Source organism: Salvelinus namaycush, chromosome 22 (assembly GCF_016432855.1).
Source record: "Salvelinus namaycush isolate Seneca chromosome 22, SaNama_1.0, whole genome shotgun sequence".
Taxonomy (NCBI): Eukaryota; Metazoa; Chordata; class Actinopteri; order Salmoniformes; family Salmonidae; genus Salvelinus; species Salvelinus namaycush.
In genome coordinates, this window is record NC_052328.1 from 7,086,148 (window position 1) to 7,112,893 (window position 26,746).

Genomic DNA, 26,746 nt, shown 5'->3' on the forward strand with positions numbered 1-26,746 from the left:
CTCTACAGTGGATGCATCATGTGCATCTTGCTGGCTCTCACTCATATTTAAAAAATATATATATATACTTCGTAGTTACCAAAGCATGTCTTCCATTTATTTACACCGTAGTATGTCAATAGACCATTAGACCAAAAACCACTGACGTTAATGTACATTTACGTTTAATGCACTTGTGATTACATAGAAACAGGCAGTTCAGTAATTCATTCACTCATTATAAAATAACAGTACTACAAAACTCACCTTTCAAAAATGCCCTAATAAAAAGCTCTTTTACATTTTCACTCAGGAATAGAAACAGAAAGACATAGTAAAATACATAGTGAACAGGAGGCCACTGTAGAAAGAGAAGAAAGAGTTACTTAGCTCATGTTGACTATCTAGCTATGGAATGCAGTCATGGCATTAGAGATATCTGGGATGCTGTATGAAGACCGAGGCCCTTGATTGAAACCGATGTACATTAAAATACAGGAGCAGTAGGCAGTGGATAGTCTAGACAATACATTTAGTCTAAACACAAAGGCCTTGGTAGACTGAAACGGCAGCGAGAGTCAATCTACGAGAACACAATTCATGTAACAGTTGACACGCATTGTGACAGTGATAAAAGGACAAAGTATCACAAGTTTTGGCTTTGGTATCAAAACTAAAAGAATGAGTTCCCAAGAAAGTATTGATCAGAAACGTGGAGTCGACCAAGGGTTTGACAAGTTCTATTGGCCTCCTAAAAACAAACACAGAGATGGGGGGAATTAGCGTGAGTTCTATCAACTCCGATTCAATTAAGGACAAGAAACACAATACAGTAACTGTTAATCAGTGAGAAAGTTATACTAAACTTTGTGTGGCCACATGGGACGTTCTATGATACACTCTCCCGTGTTTCACTCTCTCTCAGCCCTTATAAAAACTCTTACAAACACAATCTTTCCACCGATAGTAGTTAAGTGGTCGTAGAGCTTTAGCCATACATTTCATGAGCAAGTCACAGAATAGGGTAATCTTGATCTAAATCAAATGAAGGGAAAACAATAAACACAAAAAATATTACTCAATAAAATAATTGGTCTCTCTTGGCAAAGAGGGAGAACTAAGATTTGACAGACACAATAGAATGAGAGGATTATGTGGTTTGATTGATTTTCACAGAGTCGGCATCCAAAATGGCACCCTTTGCCAGGGGTCAAACTTTTCTTGCCCAGACAAAATAAAAATAAGATCTCATCAGGTGAACGATAACGGCAAGGAGAGATGATCAACAATTAAAAATGAATCGATTTGGTATCGTTTTTCATCATTTTTTACCTCACCAGTTATAATTAGCGACATTCATGAACACATTGAAATAAACAAAATTCCACTGAAACAAACATATGTTTGAACTAAATCAACTGACACTGCATCTTTGCTTGTGTTACAAACTTATCGACTCTAGTGGATGTCTCATAACTAGACATTTGACCCATTCACAAGGCATGGCAACCACGTCTCATCTAACAAGGCAGCTATTTGGAGAAACAGGTTTCCAGAACATTTACAGATGTTTCTAAAGGGTTGAAAAACCCAGTAGAAAAAGGTGGGTTGGACAGAAGGCAGTAACAGTCTACAGTCAAAGGAAGATGTGATAGACATCCTGCAGTAGCTGGGTCAGGTTCTCTCGCCCTGGGTATACAAGGCAGACCAGAGCCCCTGGAAAAGAGCATGGTTGTGTTCAGTAGGCACAAAATGAGAGAGAAATGTCCGAAACGTGTGTGTTACAGGAGCTACTATCTGAACATGTCCAATATAAAAAAATAAAAACTTGCTTTCATATTCTGTTGCAAAACACTTTGCTACAATTTGTCCTAATGAACATGACACATTTAAAGGCTGGGTGAACAGGTCCATCCATGGGAACTGACTGTGTAAGGAGGTCCAGAGTATTCTGAAAAGAGGAGTGGATCCCAGTCTCACTGCAGAGGGTTGTCAAACACAGAGTCAGGCAGGACCGAGATCTTCAGTTTCTTCTCTGGCCAGCTATATTCTTTCGGTAACTTGGTCTGGAAGGAGGAATCAAAACAGGAGAAAAACATTTAATGATAGACCCAGAACAAAGTTAAAATTCCAGAAACTTTGCAGGGTTTTTCCTTCCCTGGTTATTACCGTAATCCTCAAACCAGGATTTCTGAAAAATCAAGGAACTTTTCTGTAATTTTGCAACCGTAATATTACAGAACAGCTTCTTTATAGGCCGAGGATGCAGATCCATAGGTAGTCCCCCCCCGGAAGCCTTCCCAAGAGCCAGAGATCCTAATCACATTCGGCGCATGCATTTCTTTACCTCTACTTTATGCACACATGTTCATGGTCACCCTCCCTTCACATTTCTCACCGTCAATCGTGAGTGATAATTCTCCAAGTTTTACTGGTGAAACGTCCATGCAGCATCTGCATACCAAACTTTTGACCTCAATCAGTTTCATGGAAATATGCATTTATGAGTGTTGATTTGAATTATAGTGCATTCGGAAAGAATTCAGGACCTTGACTTTTTCTACATTTAGTTATGTTACAGCCTTATTCTAAAATATATTAAATTGTCCCCCCCCCCCAATCTGAACACAATACCCCATAATGACAAAGCAAAAACAGGTTCCTAGAAATGTTTGCAAATGTATATACAGTACCAGTCAAAGGTTTGGACACACCTACTCATTCCAGGTTTTTTTTTTTTTTTTTTACTATTTTCTACACTGTAGAATAGTGAAGACATCAAAACTATGAAATAACACATATGGAATCATGTAGTAAGCAAGAAAAAGTGTAAAACAAATCAAAATATTTCATATTTGAGATTCTTCAAAGTAGCCACCCTTTGCCTTGTTGACAGCTTTGCACTCTTGGCATTCTCTCAACCAGCTTCACAAGGTAGTCACCTGGAATGCATTTCAATTAACAGGTGTGCTTTGTTAAAAGTTAATTTGTGGAATTTATTTCCTTATGTCAATCTGGGAAATTTCAATAACTTTGCAAGTTTCTTCATGTGCAGGTCGCAAAAACCATCAAGTGCTATGAGGAAATTGGCTCTCATGAGGACCGCCATAGGAAAGAAAGACCCAGAGTTACCTCTGCTGCAGAGGATAAGTTCATTAGAGGTACCAGCCTCAGACATTGCAGCCCAAATAAATGCTTCACAGAGTTCATCAACATCAACTGTTCAGAGGAGACTGTGTGAATCAGGCCTTCATGGTCGATTTGCTGCAAAAAAAACCACTACTAACGGACACCAATAAAAATAAGAATTTACTTGCTTGGGCCAAGAAACACAAGCAATGGATATTTGACTGGTGGAAATCTGTCCTTTGGTTTGATGAGTCCAAATTTGAGATTTTTGGTTCCAATCGCCATGTCTTTGTGAGACGCAGAGTAGGTGAACGGATGATCTCTGCATGTGTGGTTCCCACCGTGAAGCATGGAGGAGTCTTGAGTCAATAATTATTCAACTCCTTTGTTATGCCAAGCCTAAATAAGTTCAGGAGTAAAAATGTGCTTAACAAGTCACATAATACGTTGCAGACTCATTCTGTGTGCAATAACAGTGTTCAATATGATGTCAGAATGACTACCTCATCTCTGTACCCCACACATACAGATAACTGTTACCGTCCCTCAGTTTAGCAGTGAATTTCAAACACAGATTCAACCACAAAGACCAGGGTGATTTTCCAATGCCTTGCAAAGGGCACCTATTGGTAGATGGGTAAAAAAATATTTAAAAGCAGGCATTGAATATCCCTTGCTGTTGGTGTTAATTACACTTTGGTGTAATTAATTGTGTTAATTACACTTTGGATGGTGATCATTACACCCAGTCACTACAAAGGTAAAGGCGTCCTTCCTAACTCAGTTGCCTGAGAGGAAGGAAACCGCACAGGGATTTCACCATGAGGCCAATGGTGACTTTAAACATTTTATTGGCTGTGATAGGAGAAAACTGAGGATGGATCAACAGCATTGTAGTTACTCCACAATACTAACCTAATTGACAGAGTGAAAAGGAAGCCTGTACAGAATACAAATATTCAAAAACATGCATCCTGTTCGCAACAAGGCACTGAAGTAATACTGCAACAAAAAAAATGTGGCAAAGAAATTTACTTTTTGTCCTGAACATTAAGTGTTGTATTGGATTTGCACCAAACATAACACATAACTGAGTACCACATTCCATATTTTCAAGCATAGTGGTGACTGTATCACGTTAAGGACCGGGGAGTTTTTCAGGATAAAAAAGAAACGGAATGGAGCTAAGCACAGACAAAATCCTAGAGGAAAACATGGTTCAGTCTGCTTTCCACAAGTCACCAGGAGATCAATTCACCTTTCGGCAGGACAATAACCTTAAACACAAGACCAAATCTACACTCGAGTTGCTAACCAAAAAGACAGTGAATATTCCTGAGTGGCCACAATACAGTTTTGACTAAAACCGTTTGAAAATCTATGGCAAGACCTGAAAATGTATTTCTAGCTATGATCAACAATCAATTTGACAGAGCTTTAAGATTTTTGAAAATATATATACACTGCTCAAAAAAAATAAAGGGAACACTTAAACAACACAATGTAACTCCAAGTCAATCACACTTCTGTGAAATCAAACTGTCCACTTAGGAAGCAACACTGATTGACAATACATTTCACATGCTGTTGTGCAAATGGAATAGACAAAAGGTGGAAATTATAGGCATTTAGCAAGACACCCCCAATAAAGGAGTGATTCTGCAGGTGGTGACCACACACCACTTCTCAGTTCCTATGCTTCCTGGCTGATGTTTTGGTCACTTTTGAATGCTGGCGGTGCTCTCACTCTAGTGGTAGCATGAGACGGAGTCTACAACCCACACAAGTGGCTCAGGTAGTGCAGCTCATCCAGGATGGCACATCAATGCGAGCTGTGGCAAGAAGGTTTGCTGTGTCTGTCAGCGTAGTGTCCAGAGCATGGAGGCGCTACCAGGAGACAGGCCAGTACATCAGGAGACGTGGAGGAGGCCGTAGGAGGGCAACAACCCAGCAGCAGGACCGCTACCTCCGCCTTTGAGCAGGAGGAGCACTGCCAGAGCCCTGCAAAATGACCTCCAGCAGGCCACAAATGTACATGTCAGCATATGGTCTCACAAGGGCTCTGAGGATCTCATCTCGGTACCTAATGGCAGTCAGGCTACCTCTGGCGAGCACATGGAGGGCTGTGCGGCCCCACAAAGAAATGCCACCCCACACCATGACTGACCCACCGCCAAACCGGTCATGCTGGAGGATGTTGCAGGCAGCAGAACGTTCTCCACGGCGTCTCCAGACTCTGTCACGTCTATCACATGTGCTCAGTGTGAACCTGCTTTCATCTGTGAAGAGCACAGGGCGCCAGTGGTGAATTTGCCAATCTTGGTGTTCTCTGGCAAATGCCAAACGTCCTGCACGGTGTTGGGCTGTAAGCACAACCCCCACCTGTGGACGTCGGGCCCTCATACCACCCTCATGGAGTCTGTTTCTGACCGTTTGAGCAGACACATGCACATTTGTGGCCTGCTGGAGGTCATTTTGCAGGGCTCTGGCAGTGCTCCTCCTGCTCAAAGGCGGAGGTAGCGGTCCTGCTGCTGGGTTGTTGCCCTCCTACGGCCTCCTCCACGTCTCCTGATGTACTGGCCTGTCTCCTGGTAGCGCCTCCATGCTCTGGACACTACGCTGACAGACACAGCAAACCTTCTTGCCACAGCTCGCATTGATGTGCCATCCTGGATGAGCTGCACTACCTGAGCCACTTGTGTGGGTTGTAGACTCCGTCTCATGCTACCACTAGAGTGAGAGCACCGCCAGCATTCAAAAGTGACCAAAACATCAGCCAGGAAGCATAGGAACTGAGAAGTGGTGTGTGGTCACCACCTGCAGAATCACTCCTTTATTGGGGGTGTCTTGCTAAATGCCTATAATTTCCACCTTTTGTCTATTCCATTTGCACAACAGCATGTGAAATGTATTGTCAATCAGTGTTGCTTCCTAAGTGGACAGTTTGATTTCACAGAAGTGTGATTGACTTGGAGTTACATTGTGTTGTTTAAGTGTTCCCTTTATTTTTTTGAGCAGTGTATATTTTTAAATGGGCAAATGTTGTACAATCCAGGTGTGGAAAGCTCTTAGAGACTCTTAAAGACTCACAGCTGTAATGAATGCAAAAGGTGCCTCTACAAAGTACTGACTGAATACTTGTGTAAATTAGATATTTCAGTTTCAATACATTTGCTACAGTTTCTAAAAGCACATTTTCACTGTGTCATTATAGGTTATTGTGTGTAGATAAGTGGAAAAATTTAATTAATTTAATCCATTTTGAATTCAGGATGTAACAACAACATGTGGAATAAGTCAAGGGGTATGAATACTTTCTGAAGGCACTGTATTATGCCTACACTAGTGCACAGTTGAATTTTGGCCACATTAAAGAAAAATGCAACCACTCGCACAATCCATAAATCTCCTAAGAAAATGTGGTGTTTTTGTATTACAGTAATCTTATATTGTATTATATTCTCTTGTGTAGAATACTATCGTTGATCACGTAGACATTGATTGAGCTTTGATCTAACTTGATTAAACAAACACCATTCTCAATTCATCACACGGAGTAGCCTGTTCTCTGAGCAGACGAACGAGTAGAGCAGAGTGTGCTGTGCGTAAAGTAGAGAATCCCACACATGCGCAGAAGCTTCGTACCTTCAGCTGTCGGGAAGAGGGTTCCAGAGAACTCGGATCCGCAGCCACTCCATTCTTTATATTAACCCTGTAAAGAATGGTAAAAGGTGTTTCCCTCACCTCCTCTCGAGTGTTGAGCTCCGATAGGTCGCCAAGCATCTGTTCAACAAACTCTTCAGTCAGCAATATCTGAGGAGGAGATATGGTAACATAAGTACATGCAGCAAGTATGCACTTGAAGCAGTGTGTACCAGGAGCCAGTGTGTGTGTGTTTACCTGTAGCCAGGGTCCATGTGCTGCGTACGGGTGTTCCTCAGTAGCAAAGGCCCCCTCCACTCCAGTGGATACGAAGGTGATGGCCGTGTCTCCATTTATACTCTTATAGGTGAAGTGTCTACCATGGAGCAAACGACCCCTAATCATGGAAGATGACCAGCACAACAATCATTAAACGTCACTGAATACATACTTGTATGTAAGAAGTCTGCTGGATTGGAGAACCTGCTTCTTCTCACCCTTCGTCTCTCTCTCTCACACGCCACTCCCAATCTCACCCGCTTTCACACACAAAGGGCTCAGATGACCCTGGTCTTGTTTTAATGTAATCTGTATGTATGTGGGAAGACCCAGACTCACCCCCAACTCCAGTGTGTGTGTGTGTGTACCTGAGACAGAGGGGCAGCAGTGTTCCTGACTCCTGGTTGAATTTCAAATGAACACTTTCCAGTTGTCTGGTACGAACTAGCTCGTGAGGAACGATGGCCGCCGAACTCTCACTCTCCAGACTGTCCTTACGACTTCTAGAGAAAGAAGGGGAGTCAGAAAGAGATTTAAATGACCACTTTACGTTCAGGGGAAACAAGTCCCATGGTGGCGTGTAGCTCCCTATAAAGTGTGTGAACGAGTTTGCTGTGGAACTGGACATGTGCATAAGCACCTAACCCCTCATCTCGTCTTTCTCTTACCTGTGATACGGCTGGCGCTGCAAATGGCCATTGTTTGTCTACGGAGAAACCAGGGGGCGAATTCTACCACATACAATTTCACACACCTATCATGTGTTGTTCAATGTCCCAATACTGTGTGCACACTTGGGTCTCATGGCGTGGTCTCTGGCTGGGTTAAGGGGAGGTGTGTGCATGTGTACAGTCTACTCTAGAGAACACTACAAAGGAGGGGGTGAAAGCTGTTGATGTGACATCACCGCTTGAGAGGAAAGAGAGAAAAACAAGAGTGGCGTGTGTGTGCCTCAATGCTGACTCAGAATGAACATTTAGAGCGGGAAAGTGAGTAAACAGCAGCTGCACTGCGCGGGTATGTACTCACTGAGGCCTGTCGTGTCCTTGTTTCTGGGAGTTGATAGGGGGTAGTGCTGATTTGGTGTTGAACTCCAGGCCTTTCCTCAGGGCTTCTCTGATCTGCTCGGTATCTGCAGTGGACAAACCATTGGGTTAGTTGTTGGACATACAGTAACATTAGGACACAAAATCACTCCGTAAGGAGCAATAGATTTGCTGCAAAGAAACCACTACACCAATAAAAAGAAGAACAGACTTGCTTGGGCCAGGAAACACAAGCAATGGACATTAGACCGGTGGAAATCTGTCCGTTGGTTTGATGAGTGGAAATTTTAGATTTTTGGTTCCAACCGCCGTGTCTTTGTGAGACGCAGAGTAGGTGAACGGATGATCTCTGCATGTGTGGTTCCCACCGTGAAGCATGGAGGAGTGATGGTGTGGGGGTGCTTTGCTGGTGACACTGTCAGTGATTTATTTAGAATTTAAGGCACACTTAACCAGCATAGCTTCCACAGCATTCTGCAGTGATATGCCATCCTATCTGGTTTGCGCTTAATGGGACTATCATTTGTTTTTCAACAGGACAATGACCCAACACACCTCCAGGCTGTGTAAGGGCTATTTCACCAAATGAGATGGTTTGGGATGAGTTGGACCGCAGAGTGAAGGAAAAGCAACCAACAAGTGCACAGCATATGTTGGAAATCCTTCAAGACTGTTGGAAAAGCATTCCAGGTGAAGCTGGTTGAGAGAATGCCAAGAGTGTGCAAAGCTGTCATCAAGGAAAAGGGTGGCTACTTCAAATATATTTTGACTTGTTTAACACTTTTTTGGTTACTACATGATTCCATGTGTCATTTCATAGTTTTGATGTCTTCACTATTATTCTACAAAGTAGAAAATAGTAAAAATAAAGAAAAACCATTTAATGAATAGGTGTGTCCACATGTTTGACTGGCACTGTATGTATGTATGTATGTATGTATGTATGTATGTATGTATGTATGTATGTATGTATGTATGTATGTATGTATGTATGTATGTATGTATGTATGTATGTATGTACAGTTGAAGTCGGAAGTTTACATACACTTAGGTTGGAGTCATTAAAACTATTTTTTCAACCACTCCACAAATTTCTTGTTAACAGACAGATTATTTCACTTAAAATTCACTGTATCACAATTCCAGTGGGTCAGAAGTTTACATACACTAAATTGACTGTGCATTTAAACAGCTTGGAGAATTCCAGAAAATGATGTCATGGCTTTAGAAACTTCTGATAGGCTAATTGACATCATTTGAGTCAATTGGAGGTGTACCTGTGGATGTATTTCAAGGCCTACCTTCAAACTCACTGCCTCTTTGCTTGACATCATGGGAAAATCAAAAGAAATCAGCCAAGACCTCAGAAAAAACAATTGTAGACCTCCACAAGTCTGGTTCATCCTTGAGAGCAATTTCCAAACGCCTGAAGGTACCACGTTCATCTGTACAAACAATAGTATGCAAGTATAAACACCATGGGACCACGCAGCCGTTATACCACTCGGGGAGGAGACGCGTTCTGTCTTATAGAGATGAACGTACTTTGGTGCAAAAAGTGCAAATCAATCCCAGAACAACAGCAAAGGACCTTGTGAAGATGCTGGAGGAAACAGGTACAAAAGTAATTATATCCACAGTAAAACAAGTCCTATATCGATAGAACCTGAAAGGCTGCTCAGCAAGGAAGAAGCCACTGCTCCAAACCGCCATAAAAAAGACTACGGTTTGCAACTGCACATGGGGACAAAGATCTTACTTTGGAGAAATGTCCTCTGGTCTGATGAAACAAAAATAGAACTGTTTGGCCATAATGACCATCGTTATGTTTGGAGGAAAGGGGGGAGGGGGGGCTTGCAAGCCGAAGAACACATCCCAAACGTGAAGCACGGGGGTGGCAGCATCATGTTGTGGGGGTGCTTTACTACAGGAGGGACTGGTGCACTTCACAAAATAGATGGCATCATGAGGAAGTACAATTATGTGGATATATTAAAGCAACATCTCAAAACATCAGTCAGGAAGTTAAAGCTTGGTCGCAAAGGTGTCTTCTAAATGGACAATGACCCTAAGCATTCTTCCAAAGTTGTGTCAAAATGGCTTAAGGACAACAAAGTCAAGGTATTGGAGTGGCCATCACAAAGCCCTGACTTCAATCCTATAGAAAATTTGTGGGCAAAACTGAAAAAGTGTGTGCGAGCAAGGAGGCCTACAAACCTGACTCAGTTACACCAGCTCTGTGAGGAGGAATGGGCCAAAATTCACCCAACTTATTGTGGGACGCTTGTGGAAGGCTACACAAAACGTTTGACCCAAGTTAAACAATTTAAAGGCAATGCTACCAAATACTAATTGAGTGTATGTAAACTTCTGACCCACTGGGAATGTGATGAAATAAATAAAAGCGGAAATCACTCTACTATTATTCTGGCATTTCACATTATTAAAATAAAGTGGTGATCCTAACTGACACAACCCAGGTCAGATCTATGAGGGCCCATTAGAATTGTATAGGGATATAAGTTAGGTGTGTGTGTGTGTGTTATACCTTTCTCCGACAGTCTTCGTGGCTGAGATCCTATACAGATGGAGCGGCTGTCCTCTTCATCCTCGGACGGTCGGCTGAGGTCGTCCCACACACACTTTGCGCTCACGCCACTCAAGTTGGATCCCTCTGTCTCTATACCCTGGTCCACACGCTCCTGCTTAGGATGAGCAAACACACACGCAAACCTTAACACTAGCCCACACACACATTAACGCACACTCAAACACATTGTGGGGACTGAACCAGCAGGTGGCGCTGTTTGAATGAAAATACAATTTGAATTAATAGACAAAAGTAACTCATCAAAGCCTTACTTGTAAATGCGGGTCGATGTCAAACATGGTCTCTCCTCTCCTCATGTCAGTTATCAACCAGGGTCCTCCGGCACTGAACACAGACGGCATGGAGGAGAAAAGAGAATCATGGACTCGGTCACACTGGGTTAATGTGAAATAAGACTGGTAGTCTGGGCAGGGAGGTATCTCATATTTCAAACTCACACATGGACCCCTCGGAGAAGCTCCAGTATTCCCTGGCCGTTCCACTGTTGGGCCGCCTGCAACTCTTCTGTACACACACCCACAATCTACAGAGAGGAGAGGGAGTTAACACACAGAAAAAAAAGAAAGAGGGTAAAAGAACACACACAGAAGGCCATTATAGACTCAACGGAGGGAGTTGAGGGGGTAGACCGGAGAGCCTGGGGCTAGATTAGCTCACCTGCAGGAAGTTGACCAGGCCGAAGGGTGTGTGGACCGGCGATATCTGGGGGTCCTCAGTGAGCAGCATGTGTTGGATACGAGACTCACTGTTGTCCAGGGGACTGTGCCACGATATGTGGTCTCCACTGCAAAATGTGTTTTCTACAGGAGAGAGGAGAGACATGGATGTCAAAGACAACTCTGTGATATATTGGAAAATACGTTACAGTTTTCTCATCACTAGTCTAACAGCAAACGAGAAAAGACCATCAGACTTTTCTTTCAGTCTGATGGTAAGAATGATAGGAGAAAGTGAGGAAAAAAGGGAGTGTGTGTATACAGTGCATTCGGAAAGTATTCAGACCCCTTTACTTTTTCCAGATTTGTGACCGACCGGCTCAATTCTGCCTTATGTAGCAACTTTTAAACTGTGTTTTTTTACATTGGATAAAAGGAGAGACTCAGAGCTAGAACATGGTATATCATACACTACAGTTGAGGAACAATGGGAAAGTAATTCTGCTTTGAAAGTTGATAAACTTGTAACCTCACTTTCCAGAAAATGGCCCTTGAATGTTTTGGTACACTTACTGAAGAACTCTTCTTTGTCTACACCCATTGAGTATCGTTCACACCCTCTTAAGCTTTAACCCCACCCATCTCTAAGTATTTACATGCGAGGCCATTCACTAAACAACCAAAGATTTCAAGACTAAAGGCTGGTTTATACTACGGGTGTGTTCGTAAATTTAATTTGGAGCGCAAGAGTGTGCTCTGGGCGTTCGAAAACTAAGAGCGTTGTCAGATCGTCCGTTCGTAAATTCAGAGCGCTTCAATCTCGGAGCGTTCAGACCTAACAGCAGTAGTCAAGCACCCAAGCTAACTGGCTAAAGTTGGCTAGCTTGCTAGCTACTTCCAGAACAGCTCACTCTGACCATTTTACTCACACTAGCAGAGCTGGTTAGGCTGTTTTATGTGATCCAGAGTGTTGGAGCCTGCAACTGTGCTGCTGGCAACAATTGAATTATACTTTTTTTGCCAACGTTTACTGACACTGGCCATATTCAACGGGTGTTGAGCGTTCATAAATTCTAAAGTTATTCTGCACAGTCAGTGCTCTGAAATCGGAGTAGATAGCTGGTAAATTCGCTCTGGCTACGTCTATCGACAGTTGTTGCAGTGACATCATGAACATTCTATTGAAATGGTTACTTGCATAGTGGAGTCCATTGTTTAGATATTTAGCTAGCTAGCTAAACAATGAACCATAATCCCAACTCATAACATTACTACTCTGCATGAATCTGTAGGTAGCTAACCAACAAGGTTCATTGTTAGCTAGCTAACATTAGGCTATAAGTAGCAATGCAAATGGCTCTGAGATATGAATAATATTACTGCACAGATCATACACGTAACGTTAGCTAACAAGCCAGCCAGCTAATGTTAGCTAGCTAGCTAACAGTACATTAACTTGAAAACGACTTCGATGAAATGTGTAATATATGAAAATGTAGCTAGCTAGACTATCTTACCCGTAAACATGGAAGGACGCTTCTCCCTCTCTATCACGGATGCCATGGTTGACCTTAGAGCGAAAAGTCTTTCATACAACAGCCTTCTATGTTGTCTTTTCGACAATCAAACGCCAGAATTAGCTATCATACCCTAATTACACTGATTTAAAAACTCGGTCCTCCTGAAAGTGGAGAGCAACCCTTATGCAGTTGTACTATGTGATATCTTTCCAAAAAAGCCGTGTTAAAAAGGATTACCTACACATACCGACTAGCTCATGTTATCGACAGAAGCGTGCTACATGGCAGACCAATCCGAACTCATCTCTCGGCATGTCCAGCCCACTCATCTCAGCCAATCATGGGTGAGGTGGTATACTCCTCAATGCCATTGGATGAATAACGGAACATATTCCAGTCTGTTCTAGGAAAACAGTCCTGTAGTGTAGCATCCACGTCATCTGACCACTTCCGTATTGAGCGAGTCACTGGTACTTCCTGCTTAAGGAGGATAGAATCATGGGCAGATTTGCCAAATGGAGCGCGGGGGAGAGCTTTGTATGCATCTATAGTCGGCAGCGTAGCCTAGTGGTTAGAGCGTTGGACTAGTAACCGAAAGGTTGCAAGATCGAATCCCCGAGCTGACAAGGTACAAATCTGTCGTTCTGCCCCTGAACAAGGAAGTTAACCAACTGTTCCTAGGCCGTCATTGAAAATAAGAATTTGTTCTTAACTGACTTGCCTAGTTAAATAAAGGTAAAACAAAAATAAAATAAAAATCTGTGTTTGTGGAGTAAAGGTGGTCTAGAGTTTTTTTCCCCCCTGGTTGCACGTGACATGCTGATAGAAATGAGGTAAAACGGATTGAAGTTTGCCTGCATTAACTTGTCCCCGGCATTTACTTCTATTTGGCCGTTATTCTACCAGGTAAGCTGACTGAGAACACATTCTCTTTTACAGGCTACATGAGGAAGTTGAGGTGGAGAAGCAAGGCGTTGAAAGGAGTCAATTGGAAGCTGGAGTGCTCCCTTTAAGCGAAACGTCACTGACGTAGAGCGACATAAGGTTACAAATATTGACATGCGTCAAACTCTCAATATGGGGGTAGCGGAGCCCTCTGTGCTGTGTGTGGTGGAGAGTAACAAAACGGTCCGAGCGCCGGGTTTATAATTGGTGGATAACTGACCATCTCCCATCCTTCCTTCCGTAATTACTAAATCCCTTGCACACTAGACACAAACACAGAGCCTGGGTTCTTACCTGATTGGAAGACGTAGCGGGCCAGGCCCTGCATGAGTTCAGCCGGCCAGGTAGGGGGTGCGGTCTCTCCCACCTCTCTCTTCAGCCTGAACGTCAGCTCAAAGCCAAAGCCACTGGGGCCTTCCTGACCTGTAAACCTGACAATACACATATGGAATACACACACTTAATTCAAGCTGTCTAACCCACCTCTCTCTTCTGGTGTGCATGTGTGTGTCTTCCTCTCAAAAATAACAAACCCTGGGCCGTCCTTATTTGACCAAGAGTCAACACAACCCACGACAACACAAACCCAATACAGATTAGCCTTCCCGTTAGCTTAATTCCATTACTCCAATAGGGATGTGACAAATGAAAAAAGTTCTTAACGTTTAAACTATAAGAACATTCGTAAAATTACACATTAATTCACAATGCAACGGTTTGGGTCTCTTCCAAATAGTTAAACATTGCACCTGTACTACCATTACTGTACCTCACTTCCACCGCGCAAAGTTTACATTTCCTTGTCATTTAACTTCTCAAAGTATTCGCCTTCCTCTGTCATTTTTCCAACTGTTAACGATGGTAACGTAGTGAAGAGTCTACTCCAAAATAATTGATTCCTTGCGCATCAACTCCAGTCATGTGCATTTTACAGGGTTTGTAGGTCTTTTTCAAAGCACTAAAATGTATTTACAAGGACCATCAATATGTAATAGTTCCTATTATGCAATTGTTTCTAGTCGCCACCAGAAGGCAGTATATCACCACAACCTAATAAAAAAAAAACACTATTCATCTACTCAATAATACAAGTTTCACTACATAGTGAGGCAAAAAAGTATTTAGTCAGCCACCAATTGTGCAAGTTCTCCCACTTAAAAAGATGAGAGAGGCCTGTAATTTCCATCATAGGTACAATTCAACTATGACAGACAAAATGAGAAAAAAAATACCATAAAATCACATTGTAGGATTTAAAAAAAAATATATAAAATACATTTTACCCCCTTTTCTCCCCAATTTTCGTGGTATCCAATCGCTAGTAATTACTATCTTGTCTCATCGCTACAACTCCCGTACGGGCTCGGGAGAGACGAAGGTCGAAAGCCATGCGTCCTCCGAAGCACAACCTAACCAAGCCGCACTGCTTCTTAACACAGCGCGCCTCCAACCCGGAAGCCAGCCGCACCAATGTGTCGGAGGAAACACTGTGCACCTGGCCCCCTTGGTTAGCGTGCACTGCGCCCGGCCCGCCACAGGAGTCGCTGGAGCGCGATGAGACAAGGATATCCCTACCGCCCAAACCCTCCCTAACCCGGACGATGCCAGGCCAATTGTGCGTCGCCCCACGGACCTCCCGGTCGCGGCCGGCTGCGACAGAGCCTGGGCTCGAACCCAGAGACTCTGGTGGCACAGCTAGCGCTGCAGTGCCCTAGACCACTGCGCCACCCGGGAGGCCTACATTGTAGGATATTTAATGAATTTATTTGCAAATTATGGTGGAAAATAAGTATTTCGTCAATAACAAACAAGCAAGATTTCTGGCTCTCACAGACCTGTAACTTCTTTAAGAGGCTCCTCTGTCCTCCACTCGTTACCTGTATTAATGGCACCTGTTTAAACTTGTTATCAGTATAAAAGACACCTGTCCACAACCTCAAACAGTCACACTCCAAACTCCAATATGGCCAAGACCAAAGAGCTGTCAAAGGACACCAGAAACAAAATTGTAGACCTGCACCAGGCTGGGAAGACTGAATCTGCAATAGGTAAGCAGCTTGGTTTGAAGAAATCAACTGTGGGAGCAATTATTAGGAAATGGAAGACATACAAGACCACTGATAATCTCCCTCGATCTGGGGCTCCACACAAGATCTCACCCCGTGGGGTCAAAATGATCACAAGAACGGTGAGCAAAAATCCCAGAACCACACGGGGGGACCTAGTGAATGACCTGCAGAGAGCTGGGACCAAAGTAACAAAGCCTACCATCAGCAAGGGCATTGAAGATGAAACGTGGCTGGGTCTTTCAGCATGACAATGATCACAAACACACCGCCCGGGCAACGAAGGAGTGGCTTCGTAAGAAGCATTTCAAGGTCCTGGAGTGGCCTAGCCAGTCTCCAGATCTCAACCCCATAGAAAATCTTTGGAGGGAGTTGAAAGTCCGTGTTGCCCAGCAACAGCCCCAAAACATCACTGCTCTAGAGGAGATCTGCATGGAGGAATGGGCCAAAATACCAGCAACAGTGTGTGAAAACCTTGTGAAGACTTACAGAAAACGTTTGACCTCTGTCATTGCCAACAAAGGGTATATAACAAAGTATTGAGATAAACTTTTGTTATTGACCAAATACTTATTTTCCACCATAATTTGCAATTAAATTCATTAAAAATCCTACAATGTGATTTTCTGGATTTTTTTCCCTCATTTTGTCTGTCATAGTTGAAGTGTACCTATGATGAAAATTACAGGCCTCTCTCATCTTTTTAAGTGGGAGAACTTGCACAATTGGTGGCTGACTAAATACTTTTTTGCCCCACTATACATGAGTGATAAGTCAGTAATGATGAAGTTGACTGATTTCCTTATATGAACTGTAAATCAGAAAAATCTTTGAAATGGTTGCATGTTGCGTTTATATTTTTGTTCAGTGTACATGATAATATTAAATTGTCTTTATAAATAAATTGTCTTTATATTTCACAAAATGTTAGGTCCCACAGGCTGTCCCAACACAATGACATGGTAGTGAATTCTGACAGTGTAACAGGCCCTTAGTTGACTTTAAAATATTGTATTCTATACCCATTTGAAGAGAAACAAGTTACTAATGTGTTTGAAAAGATGAAAGACTCTCTCTGGGGCCTCAAGTTTGGGTACCACTGTACTACTAACCTAGGCTCTCTGTGGTGGCCACCAGCTGCATTAAGTACTGCAATGCATCTCCTCCTCATGGACTGCACCAGATTTACCAGTTCTTGCTGTGAGATGTTACCCCACTCTTCCACCAAGGAACCTGCAAGTTCCCAGACATTTCTGGGGGGGAATGGCCCTAGCCCTCACCCTCCGAGCCAACAGGTCCCAGACGTGCTCAATGGGATTGAGATCTGGGCTCTTTGCTGGCCATGGCAGGTCACTGACATTCCTGTCTTGCAGGAATTCACGTACAGAACGAGCAGTATGGCATTGTCATGCTGGAGGGTCATGTCAGGATGAGCCTGCAGGAAGGGTACCACATGAGGGAGGTCTTCCCTGTAACGCACAGCATTGAGATTGCCTGCAATGACAACAAGTTCAGTCCGATGATGCTGTGACACACCGCCCCCAGACCATGACGGAACCTCCATCTCGATCCCCCTCCAGAGTACAGGCCTCGGTGTAACGCTCATTCATTGGACGATAAACGCGAATCCGACCATCACCCCTGTTGAGACAAAACCGCGACTCGTCAGTGAAGAGCACTTTTTGCCAGTCCTGTCTGGTCCAGCGACGGTGGGTTTGTGCCCATAGGCGACGTTGTTGCCTGTGATGTCTGGTGAGGACCTGCCTTACAACAGGCCTACAAAGCCCTCAGTCCAGCCTCTCTCAACCTATCGCGGACAGTCTGAGCACCGATGGAAGGATTGTGCGTTCCTGAAGTAACTCGGGCAGTTGTTGTTGCCATCCTGTACCTGTCCCGCAGGTGTGATGTTCAGATATATCGATCCTGTGCAGGTGTTGTTACACGTGGTCTGCCACTGCGAGGACGATCAGCTGTCCGTCCTGTCTCCCTGTAGCGCTGTCTTAGGCGTCTCACAGTACGGACATAGCAATTTATTACCCTGGCCACATCTACTGTCCTCATGCCTCCTTCCAGTATGCCTAAGGCACGTTCACGCAGATGTGCAGGGACCCTGGGCATCTTTCTTTTGGTGTTTTTCAGAGTCAGTAGAAAGGCCTCTTTAGTGGCCTACGTTTTCATAACTGTGACTTTAATTGCATAAGCTGTTAGTGTCTTAACAATCGTTCCACAGGTGCATGTCCATTAATTGTTTATGGTTCATTGAACAAGCATGGGAAACAGTGTTTAAACCCTTTACAATGAAGATCTGTGAAGTTATTTGGATTTTTACTAATTATCTTTGAAAGACAAGGTCCTGAAAAAGGGACATTTCTTTTTTTGCTGAGTTTAGTAACCCATTTTGTGATTCTAGCTAGCTTAATTTCAGCAAACTGCTCCTGCTGAGGTCAGGCTCCGTTCAACTTTAGCTTCTAACGTCATCTTTCTAGCCAGCTAGTTATAGCTAGCTACCTGGCTAATAGCCAGAGCCCTTGAGCTGCCTAGCTAGCTAGACATTGACTGAATTATCAGCGACTATTTACCAGTTATACACTTATTCTCGAGAGTCAGGGGTTTTTGTTTGGGGGATGTCTGTTGAAACGGCAGGAGTCGAGGTATCTCTCGCCACTGTAGGCCTGGGCTAAGGTAGTTCGTTTCACATCTTGGCCTATGTCGTGGGTGGAGTTTTCCATTGGGCAGAGTGGTGAATGAATGCACTGCTAACAAGAAAAATCCGGGGGAGCAGGCAAACATAATGAGGATACATGAATCATTCATGATTCCACTCATTCACAGAGGGAAGCGCGATTAGAACTCAGATCAAGAAGCCTTCTGAGCGTTGATCAACGCTGGGAACACAATAAAAAGTGGGTAAATGATAATTAACTAAATAAAAAGTTGAGTAAACTAATTTACAAATAAAAAGGTGCATATATGGCATTTACTCTCCACTAAATCCCTGGTTGGGTCTGGCAAAACCCATTAATAAACATCAATTTCCTGCCAGGCAGGATTGAATGTACATTCCAGCTGTCAATGTGACGTTTGGCGGCGCCTAATCAGTCAGTTCTGTACCTGCCTGGCTGAGTGGCAGTCTGGGTGGATTAAGCGAGCTCACCTGGCAACCAGCGTGCAAAACACGTGAGGAAATAAAACTTGGTTGGCTGCCTGGAAATTAATTTGCAAGACCAATACATTTCTAATATTTTCCATATTAACATATTTGATAATTTTCTGTTCTCCATTTTAATTCAAGTAGTTTTCAAGAACCAACTTGAGAAAATGTCTGATTTTCAAGGTACATGAATTTCAGAGTTTAAGCACCTTGTGCAAACTAGAGGTCGACCGATTATGATTTTTCAACGCCGATACCGATACCGATTATTGGAGGACCCAAAAAATCGGATAGCGATTGAATCGGCCGATTTTTTTATTTATTTATTTATTTGTAATAATGACAATTACAACAATACTGAATGAACACTTATTTTAACTTAATATAATACATCAATAAAATCTATTTAGCCTCAAATAAATAATGAAACATGTTCAATATGGTTTAAATAATGCATTAAACAAAGTGTTGGAGAAGAAAGTAAAAGTGCAATATGTGCCATGTAAAAAAGCTAACGTTTAAGTTCCTTGCTCAGAACATGAGAACATATAAAAGCTGGTGGTTCCTTTTAACATGAGTCTTCAGTATCCCCAGGTAAGAAGTTTTAGGTTGTAGTTATTATAGGACTATTTCCCTCTCTACCATTTGTATTTCATATATCTTTGACTATTGGATGTTCTTATAGGCACTTTAGTATTGCCAGTGTAACAGTATAGCTTCCGTCCCTCTCCTCGCCCCTACCTGGGCTTGAACCAGGAACACATCGACAACAGCCACCCTCGAAGCATCGTTACCCATCGCTCCACAAAAGCCGCGACCCTTGCAGAGCAAGGGGAACAACTACTTCAAGGACTCAGAGCGAGTGACGTCACCAATTGAAACGCTACTAGCGCGCACCCCGCTAAATAGCTAGCCATTTCACATCGGTTACACCAGCCTAATCTCAGGAGTTGATAGGCTTGATAGGCATAAACAGCTCAATGCTTGAAGCATTGCGAAGAGCTGCTGACAAAACGCACGAAAGTGCTGTTTGAATGAATGCTTACGAGCCTGCTGCTGCCTACCACCGCTCAGTCAGACTGCTCTATAAAATATCAAAGCAGACTTAAATATAACATAATAACACACAGAAATACGAGCCTTAGCTCATTAATATGGTCAAATCCGGAAACTATCATTTCGAAAACAAAACGTTTATTCTTTCAGTGAAGTACGGAACCGTTCCACATTTTATCTAACGGGTGGCATCCATAAGTCTAAATATTGCTGTTACATTGCACAACCTTCAATGTTATGTCATAACTACGTAAAATTCGCAACGAGCCAGGCGACCCAAACTGTTGCATATACCCGGACTCTGCGTGCAATGAACGCAAGAGAAGTGACAATTTCCCTAGTTATTGCCTGCTAACCTGGATTTCTTTTAACTAAATATTTAGGTTTAAAAATATATACTTCTGTGTATTTATTTTAAGAAAGGCATTGATGTTTATGGTTAGGTACATTCGTGCAACGATTGTGATTTTTTCGCAAATGCGCTTTTGTTAAATCATCCCCCGTTTGGCGAAGTTGGTTGTCTTTGTCAGTAAGAAACGGTCTTCACACAGTTCGCAATGAGCCAGGCGGCCCAAACTGCTGCATATACCCTGACTCTGTTGCACAGAACGCAAGAGAAGTGACACAATTTCCCTAGCTAAAAGAAATGCATGTTAGCAGGCAATATTAACTAAATATGCAGGTTTAAAAATATATACTTGCGTATTGATTTTAAGAAAGGCGTTGATGTTTATGGTTAGGTGCACATAGGTGCAAAGACGGTGCTTTTTTCACGAATGCGCTTGTTAAACCACCCGTTAAACCACTCGGCCATGATCAGTGTCCAAAAATTGCGATTACCGATTGTTATGAAAACTTGAAATCGGCCATTCCGATTAATCGGTCGACCTCTAGTGCGAACCCTGATTTTAGTCATTTGTTTCACCGACTGAGATATGGGTTTGACCTACTAGCGCTGGCCGCAATGAGTCCTACAGCTGGATCAATAGCATTGCACATTCCTCCGGCTCAGCGACTCCAGAGACATGATCTGACCACCAACTATCTGCCATATACGCACAGGAAAATAGATCATGAGCATAAAGAAACAAAATACATGTTTAGAACAGCTAATTTATCGCATGGTCCAAGAATGACTGCAATTAATTGATTATTGAATTTTATGGACACAGCTTTGTAGAACAAAAACAGTGCCTTCAGAAAGTATTCAGACCCCTATACTTTTTCCACATTTTGTTACGTTACAGCCTTATTCTAAATTTAATTAAATTGTTTCCCCCCCTCATCAATCTACACACAATGACAAAGCAAAAACTAGTTTAGAATTTTTTGCAAATGTATCAAAAATAAAAAACTGAAATATCACATTTACCTAAGTATTCAGACCATTTGCTCAGTACTTTGTTGAAGCACCTTCGGCAGTGATTACAGCATCGAGTCTTCTTGGATATGACCTACAAGCTTGTTACACCTGTATTTGGGGAGTTTCTCCCATTCTTCTCTGCAGATCCTCAAAGCACTGTCAGGTTGGATGGGGAGTTTTGCTGCAGAGCAATTTTCAGCACTCTGGAGCAGGTTTTCATCAAGGATCTCTCTGTACTTTGCCGGTCTCCCAGTCCCTGTCGTTGAAAAACATCCACACAGCATGATGCTGCCACCACAATGCTTCACGGTAGGGATGGTGCCAGGTTTCATCCAGACGTGACCCGTGGCATTTAGGCCAAAGGGTTCAATCTTGGTTTGATCAGACCAGAGAATCTTGTTTCTCATGGTCTGAGAGTCTTTAGGTGCCTTTCATGTTTTTTTTTATTTTTAATACATTTGCAAACACTTCTAAAAACCTTTTTCACTTTGTCATTATGAGGTATTCTGTGTAGATTGCTGGGGAAAATACATTTTTGAATAAGGCTGTACCATAACAAAATTTGACTTGTTTCAAGAAACTAGGTGTATGTCGCGCGTCACTACTTCACAGGAGTGCCATTTGAAGGTAAACATGAACTTTCATAACAAACTTGTTTAAGGCACATTTTAGAATAAGTAACAAAATTTGGAAAAAGTCAAGGGGTCTGAATACTTTCCCGAAGGCATTGTACACAGCCTCTGCTTAACAAACTCAAACTCATCGTTTGGGGGGCTGCAGTTCGCAAACGACTGATTGTCACCATGCCTGGTTACCCAGGCTCCGGCCAAACGCTATGCCACAGACGTTACTTTCTTCTCTGCAGCAGTATGTAGCGAACGACGGTACGAGTCGTCAGGCTACTTTTCACCCTCACGGCAGTCAAGCAATGCATTCCGCCAAGAGTCGTTCACAATCTAGTCCGGTTGCAGCCACAACTGGACCTTGTTTCAAACGTATTAAGAAATCATCTTATTTGTATGCCTAGCAATCAATACTTTAGAGTCTAAGCCCGGAGGGGGAGATTGTTTTAAAAGTCATACCAATGCTCACAGAACAGGGCTCCGGGCAGCCGAGCGGAAATGGAGGAGAACTCGCCTCCCTGCGGACCTGGCATCCTTTCACTCCCTCCTCTCTACATTTTCCTCTTCTGTCTCTGCTGCTAAAGCCACTTTCTACCACTCTAAATTCCAAGCATCTGCCTCTAACCCTAGGAAGCTCTTTGCCACCTTCTCCTCCCTCCTGAATCCTCCTCCCCCCCCCCCCCCCCCCCCTCCTCCCTCTCTGCGGATGACTTTGTCAACCATTTTGAAAAGAAGGTTGACGACATCCGATCCTCGTTTGCTAAGTCAAACGACACCGCTGGTTCTGCTCACACTGCCCTACCCTGTGCTTTGACCTCTTTCTCCCCTCTCTCCCCAGATGAAATCTCGCGTCTTGTGACGGCCGGCCGCCCAACAACCTGCCCGCTTGACCCTATCCCCTCCTCTCTTCTCCAGACCATTTCCGGAGACCTTCTCCCTTACCTCACCTCGCTCATCAACTCATCCTTGACCACTGGCTACGTCCCTTCCGTCTTCAAGAGAGCGAGAGTTGCACCCCTTCTGAAAAAACCTACACTCGATCCCTCCGATGTCAACAACTACAGACCAGTATCCCTTCTTTCTTTTCTCTCCAAAACTCTTGAACGTGCCGTCCTTGGCCAGCTCTCCTGCTATCTCTCTCAGAATGACCTTCTTGATCCAAATCAGTCAGGTTTCAAGACTAGTCATTCAACTGAGACTGCTCTTCTCTGTGTCACGGAGGCGCTCCGCACTGCTAAAGCTAACTCTCTCTCCTCTGCTCTCATCCTTCTAGACCTATCGGCTGCCTTTGATACTGTGAACCATCAGATCCTCCTCTCCACCCTCTCCGAGTTGGGCATCTCCGGCGCGGCCCACGCTTGGATTGCGTCCTACCTGACAGGTCGCTCCTACCAGGTGGCGTGGCGAGAATCTGTCTCCTCACCACGTGCTCTCACCACTGGTGTCCCCCAGGGCTCTGTTCTAGGCCCTCTCCTATTCTCGCTATACACCAAGTCACTTGGCTCTGTCATAACCTCACATGGTCTCTCCTATCATTGCTATGCAGACGACACACAATTAATCTTCTCCTTTCCCCCTTCTGATAACCAGGTGGCGAATCGCATCTCTGCATGTCTGGCAGACATATCAGTGTGGATGACGGATCACCACCTCAAGCTGAACCTCGGCAAGACGGAGCTGCTCTTCCTCCCGGGGAAGGACTGCCCGTTCCATGATCTCGCCATCACGGTTGACAACTCCATTGTGTCCTCCTCCCAGAGCGCTAAGAACCTTGGCGTGATCCTGGACAACACCCTGTCGTTCTCAACTAACATCAAGGCGGTGGCCCGTTCCTGTAGGTTCATGCTCTACAACATCCGCAGAGTACGACCCTGCCTCACACAGGAAGCGGCGCAGGTCCTAATCCAGGCACTTGTCATCTCCCGTCTGGATTACTGCAACTCGCTGTTGGCTGGGCTCCCTGCCTGTGCCATTAAACCCCTGCACCTCCGTACCTTCAGGCTCTGATCAGGCCCTACACCCAAACAAGGGCACTGCGTTCATCCACCTCTGGCCTGCTCGCCTCCCTACCTCTGAGGAAGTACAGTTCCCGCTCAGCCCAGTCAAAACTGTTCGCTGCTCTGGCACCCCAATGGTGGAACAAACTCCCTCACGACGCCAGGACAGCGGAGTCAATCACCACCTTCCGGAGACACCTGAAACCCCACCTCTTTAAGGAATACCTAGGATAGGATAAAGTAATCCTTCTAACCCCCCCCCCCCCCCCCTAAAAGATTTAGATGCACTATTGTAAAGTGGCTGTTCCACTGGATATCATAAGGTGAATGCACCAATTTGTAAGTCGCTCTGGATAAGAGCGTCTGCTAAATGACTTAAATGTAAATGCAATGATTCCGTGACACTTGTGGGGGTCGAAGAGCAAAACGGAGAACACCATCGTGTTCGTGAGAGTCTCATCTCTCCATGGAGTGGTCATAGTAGTTTGTGGGCCTAACCATAGTAGATCATGGGCCTAATAGCCGTAGCTCGGCCACCTTGCACCGCAGATGCTGAAGGCCGCCATTGAGACACAGCCCCATGCAAAAAACAGATATCTCTATCTTAGTCAGATTTTTACATTATGTATTATGCAAATTAGATTTGATCAGAATTTCTTGGCTTTTAATGTCTTGCAACTTCAGTAAAGCACGGCCTATCATCAATGAATAGGCTAGGAAATTCTAAAACGCAACAGACCGAAAACTGAACACACACTCGGCATCATTAGCGAAGAGAAAGAGCAGGTGGGCCAGCGCGAGGCTGTATTGCATTACTGGAAACCAAGACTATTCTGAGGACGGGTCTCCCAGTTTTGAGTAGCATAATTGCCTTTTTGTAGCAGGTTAGGAGAACTTACGCAGCAGGGTAGGAGAATTAGGTTAAGGTTAGCTAAAATTGTCCCCGACAATCAGGCCTGCCCAGAGAACGGTCTTGGTTTCCACTAATGTGATGCTGCCAGCACAAGGGAGAAAGAGGAGGGGGCAGGCAGAAAGAACCACGGTATGCCTATGTCTTGGTAATCTGTATCTCATCTTGTATGCCTCGTAAATTCACCAGAGTAGCCTAAAGTTTGCCTCTTCCTCTCTGGTTTTATTTAAATTACACCACTTTCCTGAGGTCTTTCTAGACCTGGAGAAAGTTGTGTAATTTATATAACAGAAAATAATATGTTCAGCGCTGGCAAGTCTAATCAAGAACACTACAAACGGGGGTGAAAGCTGTTGGCTTGACATAACTGCTTTAGAGGAACAAGAAAAATACAAGTGGAGTGTGTTAGTGTCTCAATGTTGATTCTGCAGGATGATACAAAGGAGTGAAAATGAGTTAACAACAGCTGCACAAACCATGTGTGTGTGTTCTTAGTAACCTGGTCTGATGGAGCTTTAACCTGACGTACAATACTTACTCATGTACTCGGTTGTCTCCATACAGGTCACTGAGTCCGAAGCTGATGTAGTGCCAGTGCTCCTGTACATCCTGCGCTGCACAGCCCACGTTACGGTACATACTGATGTAGTCCAATGGATCAGGACCCCCTAACCTGTAGAGACACACCACTGATAAGTGCGATCTGCAATATTTACTCCCATTTTAAATAATTATATAACCATTGATTATTTAATGTCTAATAAGCTTAGGACAACTATCTAATAGTTGCACTCACAACCCAAAATATGAGGCGATTTACACACCATTGTTTGTTTACAAACTCTGTAGGCGTTTAGTGGTTAATGTTAAATTTCTCCAGCCCCATTCCTCACTGGTAATTTGGTCAACAATAAAGAGTAATCACATCACATGTTTTCTCTGACTAGCAAGCTAGGTAACTAACCGTAGCGTTTTCAACATATATTATGTTAGCTAACGTAACTAACAACATTGCAATCCAAGTTAGCCTAGCTAGCTTTCGAGGAATCCAACGTTGTTGCAAAGAAATGTATCCATAATAAGACGTCGTTAGCCATCTCCTCACCAGTATTTGACAATGGCTGTAACTTGTAAGGGGTTGGCCTGGTCGGGGTAGAGGCGCCTGCATTCCCCGTAGATTGCCTGCAGACCCGGGGGGAAGATTGACGCCAACCCAGGGGCTGCTGCTGGTCCGTTGATAGGCCGCACCTCGTCCATCCCAGCTTTTTTTAAAATGTGGTAATACCTGAAAGGGCGACAGAAATTACTTTCTTCGCGAAGATAAGAAAGGGTCCCTTGGTTTAGTGTTGGTTGATGAAACAGTCCCTGTATTTTTTGTTTTTGTTGATATTGCTTCCAATATGTTTTTTTTACTATCGGCCCCCTGTTCCTTGCCCTACTCAACTGCGTGACTTGTTGCTCGCTCCACCTATGAAAACTTTCCCTCATTGGTTGGAGCTGTTGAAAGGAAGGGAGGAACGGCTTGAGTGACATTTGCTTAATCCAATCAAAGTGCCAGTTTTTGGTAGGCGGATCCAAATACAGAGTTGTGTTTGGCTAAATAATTGTCAATCAATATGTTAGAACCTGTTTAAGACCTGTTTAAGAGATTGATGGATTTAAAAACTATCCCCAGTTTTTGATCGTATTGAAATGTATCATATTGTGTGTGTGTTTATTAAGTTGCAGTTATTTTCTCACCTATGCCACATATGATATTTGTTTCCAATACAG

The 26,746-nt window shown here is 43.7% G+C and overlaps 1 protein-coding gene across 3 annotated transcripts; it reads right to left on the reverse strand.

Annotated features, from left to right (window-relative positions):
* Positions 1 to 147: 147 nt before the first annotated feature.
* LOC120017501 (suppressor of fused homolog) lies at positions 148 to 26,453 on the reverse strand. Of its 3 annotated transcripts, XM_038960292.1 has the most exons (13): positions 26,079 to 26,453; positions 25,512 to 25,646; positions 14,102 to 14,238; positions 11,344 to 11,486; positions 11,124 to 11,209; positions 10,938 to 11,010; positions 10,624 to 10,780; positions 8,059 to 8,161; positions 7,398 to 7,532; positions 7,009 to 7,147; positions 6,853 to 6,921; positions 1,908 to 2,045; positions 148 to 1,695 (listed from the first exon to the last, which is right to left on the reverse strand). In XM_038960292.1, exons 1-12 carry the CDS (start codon positions 26,228 to 26,230, stop codon positions 1,956 to 1,958), a joined length of 1,419 nt encoding a protein of 472 aa, XP_038816220.1. In that variant the 5' UTR covers positions 26,231 to 26,453; the 3' UTR covers positions 148 to 1,695; positions 1,908 to 1,955. The 3 variants fall into 3 exon arrangements, with proteins under 3 accessions (XP_038816220.1, XP_038816221.1, XP_038816219.1); XM_038960293.1 differs by having other exon boundaries at positions 148 to 2,045; positions 10,624 to 10,777; XM_038960291.1 differs by having other exon boundaries at positions 148 to 2,045.
* Positions 26,454 to 26,746: the final 293 nt, after the last annotated feature.